At 37.9% G+C, this 13,023-nt stretch overlaps 1 protein-coding gene across 3 annotated transcripts in view; it reads left to right on the top strand.

Moving 5' to 3' along the window:
• Window positions 1–13,023, top strand: part of PPP2R5E (protein phosphatase 2 regulatory subunit B'epsilon) — a 148,499-nt gene that overhangs the window by 62,742 nt on the left and 72,734 nt on the right. For all 3 annotated transcript variants that reach the window (XM_024750805.1, XM_024750807.1, XM_024750806.1), the window contains exon 3: window positions 11,555–11,751. In XM_024750805.1, coding sequence (XP_024606573.1) covers window positions 11,555–11,751 — 197 coding nt within the window. The remainder of the gene's footprint in view (window positions 1–11,554; window positions 11,752–13,023) is intronic.

Consider the following 13,023-nt stretch of genomic DNA (forward strand, 5'->3'; position numbering starts at 1 on the left):
GTCACTCTCGGGAGCTTAAGGTCTCATGTTTAAAACTCTCAGCTGAGGTTCAGAAATAGCATCTCTAAGCTGGCATTGCAACATTGCATTGACTCTTTTCTGTACTTTAAATCTTTTTAAAAAAAAATGTTTAGTGATATCTTTGGTGTCAGCTATAAGTTGTGAAATACCAGACATGGGCTTAATTGATGTTAATGTGATATATATCTAACTTGTTTTTAAACCTCATATCATACTGTTAAAATAGCTGAGGTTCATCTCATTTTGAACTGATTCCCCCTGATGTTAATCCTCAAAACAAATGGAAAGTAGATAGGCCCTTTTTATCCCTTGCAGAAGTAATCCCTTGGGAAGGGGTCTGGGTGGGGGCGAGTCAATTAGCTGAATACTTGAAAATAATGTGTTCTTTTATTGCAGTTTTTTCTTTTTTTTGGTGGGGGAGGGTCAACTGAAGGATAAGTGCTTGCTGAAAATTCTATAACCCCATTAATTTATTTCTTACCTTATAATCATGGCACAAGTGAAGGTAGTCTTTCTGAAGAGTTTTGTTGTTCATACTTTTGAACCTGGCTGAAAATTGGGCTTTAACAGTGCTGACTCTTGGGGACATCCCAGAAGTTTTTTCTATTAATTACTTTTTAATCAGATTATGATTTTATGATTTACTCCTTATCTTGAAAGCCAGATGTGGGAGAGAAGACAAATTGTGGTTATCTGAGGGTTTTTGTTTTAATCAATTTTTTTTATCATTGTGTTCTGAATTCACAGCATTTTAAAGAACTTTATTTTTTATTTTATTTATTTTTGGCTGCGTTGTGTCTTTGTTGCTCTGTGCGGGCTTTCTCTAGTTGCGGTGAGCGGGGGCTGCTCTTTGTTGCAGTGTGCAGCCTTCTCATTGCGGTGGCTTCTCTTGTTGCGGAGCACAGGCTCTAGGCATGCAGGCTTCAGTAGTTGTGGTGCGTGGGCTCAGTAGTTGTGGCTCGCGGGCTCTAGAGCGCAGGCTCAGTAGTCATGGCACATGGGCTTAGTTGCTCCTCGGCGTGTGGGATCTTCCCGGATCAGGGATTGAACCCGTGTCCCCTGCATTGGCAGGCGGATTCTTAACCACTGTGCCACCGGGGAAGTCCCTATCTGAGGGTTTTAAATAGATGGCCTTTGTTTAATTGAACTTTGGTATTATTTGATAAAATTTCAAAAATTAATATTTCAAAAACTTTATTTTAGAATTTATTTTGTAAATGCTTTTAAAGTAATTTTGAAGACGTGCCAAAAAAGTAAATGTAAGTCTTTCTATAACAGAAAATAGTTTTAATAGGAGTTATAAAATAGGGAATTGATTCCATACTGTATGTTGTAGATATTTGATAGATGTTTGTCAAATAAAGGATAACTTTTTGAAAGTACTTTTGGAAAGCACTCTACAGCCTACAAAACACTTATTCATTTACTTCTCACTCAACCCTGTGCAGTACATTTTCTCAGTTTTACAGATAAGGAAACTAATGCTCAGAGAAGTAAGTGGTTTGTCCAGTATCTCCTGGTAAACCATAAAGGTGTGATTCCATTTCAGAACTGGAGTCAAGGACAAAGTCACAATGTTTCCCAAGGCCCAACATGATCTCCTACACTCCTCGTCCCTTACTCTTCTGACCCATCTCCCTACGTTCTGCTCAGGCTCCAGCCATGTTCGCTTCTTTGCTGATCCTCAGATTGACCTGCACACTCCCTGCTGCCAGGGTACCTTTGTGTTTACTATCCCTCTGCTCAGGCACTTTCCCCCCAGATACCCTCTTGGCTGACTACCTCACCTCCTTCAAGTATTTGCTCAAATGCCATCTTTCAGGTTAATATTCCACTTAAAATCATACCCTCCAACCCAACATGCCTCATCCCCCTTGCCCTGTATGTTTCCCCCCAGAGCATATACCGTACAATGTATTTATTATTTTTAGTTGCAGTTATTTATTGCTGCTGGAATGTAAAGCTCTGTGAGAGAAGGGGTTTTTGTCTCTTTTCTTCGTTGTGATATCCCTGCAGTGCTTAGACCTCAGTGAGTGTTCAGTGAATATTTGGTGAATGGATGCAAAGCCTATGCTCTTTGCACCAGATCTCCCACTTTTCATTTATTAATGATACACTTGACAAAATTATTAGTATATTTTTGCTATGAAGGGCATTCCAAGTAATACTACTTCATTAGTTTTGTGCATTCACCTTCATTTTGAATATTTTTTTCTGTTGCATTTTTCTCTCATCCGTGAATATAAACCACTCTGTTTGTTTTTAAAAGTCAGCCAGATTTTTTTTTTTAGAAAGTGTTAGAAAGTAAGACATTATCTTTTTGGATATTAATAGGGGTAGATAGTTCAAAAAACTAAGGAATCATGCATTTTTTAGTTAGGTTTTTGTCAAGTCAGCTGGACTTTTTTTTTTTCTTTCATAAATGTATCATTAAAAACCATCCTATTTTAAAATTTATTTATTTATTTCTAGTTTTTTTGAGATATAATTGGCATATAACATTGTGTAAGTTTAAGGTATACAGTATGTTGATTTGATACACTCATATATTGCCAAATGATTACCACCATGGTGTTAGGTAACACCTCCATCTGCTCACATAATTATGATTTTTTTTTTGTAGTGAGAACATCTGAGATCTACTCTTTGAGCAACTTTCAAGTATATAATATAGCCCTATTAACTATAATCACCATGCTTTCATCAGATCTCCCAAACCTATTCATCTTATAACTAGAAGTTAATACTCTTTGACCAACATCTCTCCATTCCCTCTACCTTTCCACCCCTGGTAACCACCATTCTAGTCTCTGTTTCTAAGAGTTTGACTTTTTTAGATTTCACATATAAGCGGTATCCTACAATATCTATCTTTCTCTGTCTGACTTATACTTAGTCCATCTTAGTTTTAAAATTTGCATTTCATGACTTGGTATTATTAAAATATTAGGAAATAATTCATTCTATTAAATATGTTATATTAAACCTTTTCCTCTATTCTTCAGTATAATTTTATTTCTAGCGGAATAAAGTTCTAATTTACAGTTAAAAATATGGGGAAATAAGATTCAATATGTAGAATTTATTGACTCAACCTGCATTTATTATGTGCCTACCATATTCTAGAAACTTCTTTTAGGGACTGGGTATTAAAAGAAGAACAAGACACGTGATTCATCAGTTAAAAAAAAAAGGTCCCAATGTAATGTGGTAAATCCTTGAATGGAGTTATGTATAAAGTTTTATGAGGATTTTTATGTTACAGGATTTCTAAGGGCTCCATGGCTGCCATAGAGTGAGGTACTTCTATACTAATGCAGGGTATATGATTATCTTCTCAGCTTTTACAGTTGTCTAAATACAGTGGAAATTAGTACTGTCATTACAGCTGGATGTCTGTTATACATGCTAGAAATGTTGGAACAAAGGAGTGATGTGGCTCAGAGATTCCCAAATACAGACTAGTGGAAAAGTTGTTACTGGTACTGGGCAAAGTGAAAAAGAAGTAGAAGGGAAGCAAGATCGAGAGAAGACACATCTCTGTCTGTGTATGTGCTCGCAGGTGCGCACGCGTGTGTACCTATGTGTGGAGGATTGCCACCCTCCTTTTTAAGTAAGGATTTCTAGGTTTGTCCTTTCCATTCTTTTACTATCCTAAAGGTCCTTTTGTTTTATGAAATTATATTGGAAATAGGTGGTGGCTAGTTATTATTTTAATTCCTTTTCCTGAAATAAAAAGTCAACCTGCTCTTTTTAATAATTTTACTGGTAAAATCCTCAGAGGGAGCCACTGTCAGGGATACTTTAGAACACTGTATAATTAATTCTTGCAGCCCTTATTTATTTATTTATTTTTTGGTATAGCCCGGCATGCTTCAGGAATTCCTTATATTCAAAAGGCCCTGGTCCCTATCCTCTTGGTGTCTCATCTCTGCAAAGAAGCCCGTAGGTAATGAATTGATAGTAGAGAGATTGACTGTGTTAGTCAGAAGCTGTGGTGGCTTCTATCCCGTTGATAAGTTTGGTGGCAGGAAAGTAATCCATACCTATAATTAGGAATTGATCAATCTTTAAAAATAAATTTATTTATTTTATAAAGAATTTTTGGCTGTGTTGGGTCTTCATTGCTGTGAGTGGGCTTTCTCTAGTCGAGGTGAGCGGGAGCTACTCTTCGTTGCGGTGCACGGGCTTCTCATTGCCATGGCTTCTCTTGTTGCGGAGCATGGGCTTTAGGTGCGCAGTCTTCAGTAGTTGTGGCATTGTGGCTCAGTAGTTGTTGCTCGCGGGCTCTAGAGCTCAGACTCAGTAGTTGTGGCACACAGGCTTAGTTGCTCCACAGCATGTGGGATCTTCCTGGGCCAGGGCTCGAACCCGTGTCCACTGCATTGGCAGGCAGATTCTTAATCACTGCGCCACCAGGGAAGCCCCTAGGCATTGATCAATTTTTAAATGTTTTATTTTTCTTGTCCTGACAAGTTCAATGACCACCTTGGCATTAGAAGGTAAAGGATGAGGGAGAATTATGAAAGGTTGGAAACAGAAATATTTATTAGAAATGGGTATGTGTGTGTGCATGTGTGTGTTTCCTATTTATTCTGATTAGAACATAGTGTCAAAACAATGTGAAAGCTCTGAATCCTGTGATTTTGACGCTGAGGCCACTATTCTGCGTTAGTGGTCACCTTTGGGTTTTGCTTATAAACTGGAGTGTACATGTTTGTCAGCTTTTGGGAAAGGATAACTGGAGAGATCCATGAAAGAATAATAATACATGTTGATTGTCCAAGCTGGGAGGAATCATTAATGTATGACTATTATTTAAAACTTTAATTTACCCATCTACTATTGTTCACTCATTTAAGGCTAATTTTGTGCTGTTTAAGTTTTAAAACGTGTAAATACTTGGCAGAAAAGTCAACCAAATTTTCCTTTAGTTTCAGATTACATCTTTTCTTAAACAAATAACCAGCCATGACAATTTACCCATTGCTCCAGTGGTGGTGGTGGTTGTTAGCTGCTACTATTTATCACAGCCATCATCATCATCATCATTGTTATTGGTGAGGGCACCGGAGTAAGACTACCTGGGTTCAGATTCTAGCTGCCGTCCTTAGTAGTGGGTGATGCTGGGTAAGCGACTTAGCCGTCTGGGCCTCTTTTTTTTCATTTGAAAAACTGGGATATTAATAGTGGCCACTCATAAGGTCTTCTGAGGATTAAAAGGGATAATGTGTGTCAGGAGCTTAGCACAATGCTTTGCAATAATAAATGTTCGTTAACATTGTCATCATTCTTTTTTACCTTGAAATATCAGTACTGGCCTTATCTGCTTTACGGTTTGTTGTTTAATTAATACACCTTGGTTTCCTTCTTTTGATACTTTTTTTTATTGGTGTAGTAGTTCTATGAGACATGTTTTGACCCTAAAAAAAAAAAGGCGTACGCTAATAATCAGCAAAGTGTTTTCCGATCTTCCTAATAGACTGCGAAGAGTTCTAAAAGCAGCCAATTCTACATTCACATATTTATAGCCAAGGCAAAGAAGGAATGCTTTCACTGTTGTAGGTGTTGCCAGGGACCTGCCTTTGCTTGAAAACCAGAAATTTTCATTGTTAGCTTTAAATAAACTGAGAAAGAGAATTTCAAAGGTGAAGGAGATGAAAGAAGGATTTGAAAAGTTATTACTTTAAAAACAGTGGTTTTTAGCTGTGGTCACACATTGAAATCACATGAGCTGCTTCTATAAAATACAAATACCTTGTAGTGGAAATACACCCCCACTACCACCACTATCATCAACAGCAAACTTTTTTGGAACCCCTATTTTGAATACAGTAGTAAAGTAATTGGAATGGTCAGGTATTTAATACTTATTTTAGCTCACATGTCAGTTTCTTATTTGCTTATTAACATGGAACTATGTTGTGTAACCAACATGGTATACTTGGGTTCAGTTCATAGTACATGAAGCCTAATTTTCTTATCTGATTCATTGTAAGGATTGATAGTGGTCTTCTTGTTTTAATGAAATATTGTTGGCTATGTCCGTGATTTTTTTTCTCAAGTGTCAAAAGCAATTCGTAATGGAAGCATAGTTCCACAAATAAAATAGGATTCTTTTTAGGATTTTTGAAATACGTACGACAAAAAGGGAATGCTACCTGTTGTATCTATGTTTAGAAGTAAAGTTGGTGGCATGGGTTTAGACAGATCACATGGACAGGCTATTAGGCATTTTACCACATGTGCTAACATACCACACTTTAGTCCTTCAAGGCTAAGTCAACTTAATATTTTAGTGCTAAGCTCTTCTCAGTGCTGTGAGACTAATTTTCTGTAAATATATTCTCATATGCATATGCAGGTACAATTTTCATTGACTTTCTTGAAGTTTTGGAGGGTCGTTTGTGAGGGACTGATCACATACTTGGATGGGGATGTGTTCACCTTAAGGAAAGTTCTAAAGGATGAGGTGGAAGGGATCAAAGACCACATTTACATGCTCAATCTCTGCAGGTACCTTTATTTTTTGTGAGAATAGGGGAAATGGATGTAGAAGGGCTAAGTGTGTAATATTGTAGGGCATTTTCAGGTGAAAAGCATTGTTAATTTAGAAGAATATTTTTTCCATTTCCTTTGAATGGGAATAACCAGCTATAAATATTGTTCATCAATATGCTCAATAATGAACAATAAATATTGTTCATCAACATGCTCAAACAATGTTACTGCTTAGCTTCCAATGCAAACATGACCATTTTATGGAAAATTTATCTATATACATTTAAACAGCTTATGTGTAAATAACTTATCAGCCCACATTTTCTTTTTTTTAAACCAATCTGCTTTCTTCCTGTGATACTGTGTCTAATCGATTTAATGTTGTGGGCCTTCTTTATTTCCTCGGTTGGCACATTTGCAGGTTGCAGTGATTTTCAACAATTTCATTTGATTGGAGTCCCAGAGCACCAAACCCAAAGGACATTGGGCTCATGTTTTATTTCTTGTACCTTTGCTACTTTCTGCTTTGCAGAGTTTTGACTGAGCCAGGCCCCAAGGGAAGATGGGCTGATATTTGATCCATGACTGTACGCCCCAAACTTTAGATGGGATGAAACAATGAAAGCTCTTGATTAGGCAGGAAGGAGCTTCTGCCAGTTATAAACAAATAAATAATCAATAAACAACCAGCCCTTAAAATCATAATGAGGGTGAGGGGACGGGTGTGTGTGTGTGTGTGTGTGTGTGTGCATGTGCACACGTGCACACATGTGTGCTTGTGTAACTAAATGTGTATAATACCTGTTGACTGTTCTTTAGACACAGGAGAATCTTTGTCCCTTAATCTGTACTTGCATCCTCCCTTTACTGTTGAATTCTGTGCCCATTTTTCCATTACCTTTTGCACTTGTAATTTTAAAATTATTTGGGTATGAACACTTTGGAGGTGAGAGTAATCATTTCCCCAACTTACTGATGAAAATTGATAGGAGGCTGTTGAGAGATGGTGATAGAAAAGCACATGTGAGAAAATGACTAATGCTGAAAAGGAAAGAGAAGGACAATACAGTAAGAAATGCAACTGCCAAGAGCATCGACCATTGAGCTGGTCAGTACATTATTTCCTTGGGTGAGAAACATATTCTGGAAATTAAATTAATTCTAAGAGTTTTTCCAGAGCAGTGGAATCTGACCTTATGGAATCTTATCAAGCTGTGATCAGTAGATCAGTTACTCTCCCCATTAACTGAATACTAACATTCGATGGGTGGGTTGTTGTGCTAATGACCTGCATGGTATTATATAACCACTTACTGATTCCTCATTATTTATGGTTATGATTCTGTGGGATCCCTCTCCTGCTGTTAGGGACGGCCTGTGCAGGACAGAGGTTTCCATTGGAAGATAGATGACACAAGCATCCATTGCCTGGTTTGCTTTGGGATTCTGCGATGACCCTTACTTTTTCTAGTTTACATTTATTTTGAATGTCTATATATTTTTTTTCTTCATCTAAGTTACTAAACATTTAGATTTTCAGGTGGCTTGGATTTGGGAGGTGGGTATCTTTGAGTTGTTAAAATCTAGTGTTACTGCATGTGGTCAAAATGTACTGCTTGTCTGATTTCTTCTTTTTGTCTTTTGTGAGATTTTCTTTATGGCCTAGTACCTGATACATTTTACAAATGTTTCTTTTTTTTTTTTAACATCTTTATTGGAGTATGATTGCTTTACAATGGTGTGTTAGTTTCTGCTTTATAACAGAGTGAATCAGCTACACACAAATGTTTCTTTAAAAAGAATATTTGTATTGCTACTGGGACTGGTTCCATAGACATTAAACTTGTATCACTGGAACCTTCTGCACTACTCAGAGTGTTCCTTCTCTGATCCTGGCTGGTCCTACCTTTTCACATTCTACTTTTTTTGTATCCCACTGGGTCTAGGGAAATGAGGGCAAGGAGGGTGGGAGCAGCACAGCTATGTGGGGCAGTCTGAGGGCCAAACATTATAGGAAGAGCCCTATGCTTGGACTGTTGTGAATTAGGTCATCTTTCAGCACGAATGAAAACACAATTTAAAGAAGTTGTTATAATGGAATTGGCTCTTTCAGGACACCATTCCCCTTTTTTCTTTTGGTCAGTCTTGATTACTTAAATTCTTTAATTTAGGTGCAGCAAGTTATTTTAGAGGAATTTAGTCTGTGATAAAGGATAAAGCATAGCTTGTTGCTGTATGTGTTAATTTCTGGGGAATGGGCTAGAGGGGTTCAGCATGATACTTTATAATGAGGGCATGTTGGAAATTAACTGGCTGATTTCTTTCTGTGTTCTTCCTCTTTTCTCTTTGTACATACCCTCTTTTATGGAATGTGGTTTTACTCTTGTGTTTCACTGAGTTTGATTGTTGCACAGTGGTGAAGAGTTCAGGCTCTGGAGCCAGTTTGCCTGAGTGGGAATTCTGTCTCCACTGCTTATTAGTTCTAAGACTCCGCACAGGTTACTGACTCTCTCTGTGTCTTGGTTTTCTCATCTGTTAAATTGAATAGTACCTACTGCATAGGGTTGTTGTTGGGACTAAATAAGACATAATATATGTAAAGTGCTTAGAAAAGTACCCAGTGCTCAATAAATGTAAGCTATTATCATTATTCCATTGGTTAGGTAGATAGCCTGCCTCACATTTGTCTATGACATTATATCAATTTGGATAAAGAAAGAATAAATTTCAACTGTCTAACATTAAGAAAAAGAACTAAATGTTAACTGCCTGAATTTTTTTAAGTAGAAAAGTGTGAATCTCTTGAGTATCATTGCAGTGACCACAAAGAGTAATCATTGTTGTCACTGCTTAAATGATGGTTTGCTTTTTGGAGGAAAAGCTATCATTTATAGATGCTTTTATATATGCTGAGTTAAGGAGTTCTCCATGTACATGGTCTGATTTTTTAAGCATTATTAAAGTTACTGTATCAAAAATAGGATTAATTAAAATTTGTCCTGAAGACTTTAATGTAACATTAATAAGCCTTTTCTTGTTCCCTGTGCAGTGTCAAAACTCCCCTTCAGATCTGATGTATGGAATCTGATTTAGAACTTAGAAGACTTCAGTAATTAACCATGATGGCGGTGTACATATAATTAGCCATTGGTTAACGATATACAGTCATGTTGATGAGCAGCCTTGTTTAGTTTTTGTTTGTTTATGTAAATACCTGAAGCAAATAGCAATTAAAGGGAAAGCTTGGTTTGTCTAAATTTAGTTCTTATAAAGCTTAAATGTTTCGGAAGTGATGAAGTCTAGGGTCATAGAATAAGACATGTGTCATGGCTGAACCCAAATCCCCAATTCTTTGACTATGAGATACGTTAGGCCTTTGGGGATTTATGGGGTGGTGATGGAAGGGGCAACTCATTGGTTGAGAATAATTTCTAAATATGTAACTTGTTTTTGCTGAGAGTAGCAGTGGTGCTATATACCTTTAAAAACATCGACTACTTCTTGTTCCCTTATATATCTGGTAGGGAAATGCTATACTTTCAGATGCCCATTGCACCTCATCTAGGCTTACCCCAAAGTTGATGTCAGTAGGTGGTGTTTGGGGGGAATTATCCATGAGGTCCTGGGTACATGGGCTGGCGCTTGGGTTGTGGGCTGTGGGGAGGCAAGGGGGTTGTGGAGAGGAGTCATGCAGATCCTGTGACTAGGAATCTAGCCCTCTCTCCCTGCTGCTGGTGGCTGGAAGACAGGTGCTGTTAGCCGTCGCACTTACCTCCAGGGACCAAGGTGGCCCACGCTGTGAGGCCACTGTAAAGCATTTACTGGGAGGCTGGCAACTGAGGATGGTAGCAAGTGACAGGTCAAACATTGTTCAAGTCCTTCTTGAGTCGTACAGAAGGAATGTGGGAGTGTGGTTAGAGACCCAGGTGCTGAGCCCAGCTTCATAACTCATTCACTGTGGGACCTCCATGATTGTCTCTAATTTTCTCTGTGAAAAATAGAGAATAATAAAATGATGCCACCTGCTTACCTCAGAGAGTGTTCTGAGGATTAATGAGTTAATCGCCTTGGATGAAGGCAGCAGAGGTTCTCTTGTTATAATTTCATCACCTTTCCAGAGAAGCTCCAGTTTGGTGGAATAAAGTAGTGGAAAGAAGATAGGAGTGGAAAGAGCTATCGACAACTTAGTTGGTGTCTTTCAAGTCTAACTGTAGGTCAGGTTTCCATTCTCGCTGGAGAATTTTAGTGTAAAATTTCTACATATGTTTTAGAAACGACACCAAACCAAATGTCTGACCTGCTGCCTGTAGGAAAAGAACAGATGTTTATTCTGAGAACATATTAATAAAAATGTTAGTGGTTTTCTCCCACCATAAAGGAAGAAGATGGGTCAAAAGGGAGAGCCTAGATTTTAGTAGAGTTCGCTCACATTGTTCCATTACTGATGTGCCCTTTTTGAGAGAGTTGGTATTGCTTGATTTTTCGAGTTTCTTTGACAAAGAAGCGTCATAGATATCAAGCCAAAACAAAACAAGAAATATAAACTCACACACCCAACAGTTGCTTTAAATACCAAGGATGTCAGCATGAAATTAAAATGAATCAACTGACATTTCTGCTTTGAAATTTTTTTAGTAAAATTAATTTAAACCAACAGTGAAAACTTCTGTGTCTACCTTATAATGGAAAGTTTGACCTTTTTCAGTGTTTTTGGCTTAAGGGTGTTGACATTGGGGTGTTTTTGGTTAAAATTTGCTTCAACTCTCTAACAGCTCTTGGGATTTTGGTCAATCTTTGGTGGCTGAATAGCAAATGCTGTCAATTGTGTTGGTACCATGTAGTTTCCAAAGACAAGGTCTCTGTAGTAGTGGATATGGTATCCCCTCCTGCCCATGTGTAACTGTTTAAAAGAACACTGTTGTCATGTGAATTCTTATTTTTTTGAGCTTGCTTTTGAAGTTAACTTTCACAGAGAATTCCTGTTACCTAGAAATTGATGACAGACTTACACCATTTCCTTTTTTTTTCTTAGACGTTCCATCCTCAGAGCAGCCTGAACTGTTCCTAAAGAAACTTCAGCAGTGCTGTGTCATTTTTGACTTCATGGACACGCTATCTGATCTTAAAATGAAAGAATACAAGCGCTCCACTCTTAATGAACTGGTGGACTACATTACAATAAGCAGAGGCTGTTTGACAGAGCAGACTTACCCTGAAGTAGTTAGAATGGTGAGTTTCTTTTTTTCGCCGCGGACACATTTAAGCACCTTCCTTAGGGACTCACAGGTGTATTTACTGCAGGGTCAGGTCACTGGAGGTCACCTCCACAAATGAGAGCCAGCCTTCTGAGAGCTAAGCACAAGTAGTCGGCACAATACTAAAATTTGAAGAGCATGATTTCATGAGAATGAAATCCAGAACTTTTCACCTACAACAGTATTGGAGGAATCAGTGACTTCAAAATACGAAGCAAAGATTGCCAGGGTGTTACTGGATTTCTGGCATTGGGAAAAGAAAAGACACAGGAGAATCAACAAAAGTTTTAGATCTGTGTTTGAAATATATTCAAGCCTGTTGGATGTCTTGATTTTTTTTTTTTTCTCCCAATTCACTGTGGTATATTAGAAATGGCTTTAAGCTTACTGAAATCGTGATATGTAGAATCTAGGTAAAGCCTCTCTTGGCTTTATAAGTTAATCATTCTCTTTATAATCTTAGAAACAGGAGTGATGTCTTTCATTATTTTTGAACAGCGTCTTGTAATTTGTGTGGTCGTTAAGAGTTATGAGAAGAAAATTAGCATAATACGAGTAATTATGTTCTTACTGTGTCAATAATTATATTAGTTTTTCAGAAGCTGAGCCAAAATATAGTTTCCTGTTAGATTTCTGTGGGAGGGTTGCCTTCCTTGGCATCCTAGAAGATCTTGGATCTAGAGAGCACATGATATCTGGAGGAAGTGGGGCTGGTCTACTAACTCGAGAAGTTATGCTGAAGAGATCCAAGGGGGTCATTGCATCATGGGAAGCCCACTGGGGAATCTTGCCCACCCTCTGTGTACTGCTGAAAATGTACTTAGCCTTTCTTTTTCACTATTATCACTTGTATTCAACAAATGCAGAAAAGAGACATCTGTGATGGGGTAGTTATGGTTAAAAATGAATAGTTCAGATTTGGGGAGGGACCTGAATTATCACAACTTGAGAAACTATGACAGATATATGAAGGTCATTTCAAAACAATGTCCAATATATTCCTCAGATCCATATTGGAGTGTATATTGCATTTGTTAATTTATAGGAACGTAAAACAGGGTTTTGTATGTTAACTGTTTATATTGTGGTTCTTGAGCAGTGGCTCTCAACCAGGGGCGATTTTCCCTGCCAGGGCACCTTGGCATTGTCTGGAGACATTTTTGGGAAACACAACCAGGGGTGGGAGGTGGGGTGCTACCAGCATCTAGTGGGTAGAGGCCAGGAATGCTGTTAAACATCTTACAAT

The sequence above is a fragment of the Neophocaena asiaeorientalis genome, unplaced genomic scaffold (assembly GCF_003031525.2).
Source record: "Neophocaena asiaeorientalis asiaeorientalis breed wild unplaced genomic scaffold, Neophocaena_asiaeorientalis_V1.1 scaffold140, whole genome shotgun sequence".
In the NCBI taxonomy this organism is placed as follows: Eukaryota; Metazoa; Chordata; class Mammalia; order Artiodactyla; family Phocoenidae; genus Neophocaena; species Neophocaena asiaeorientalis.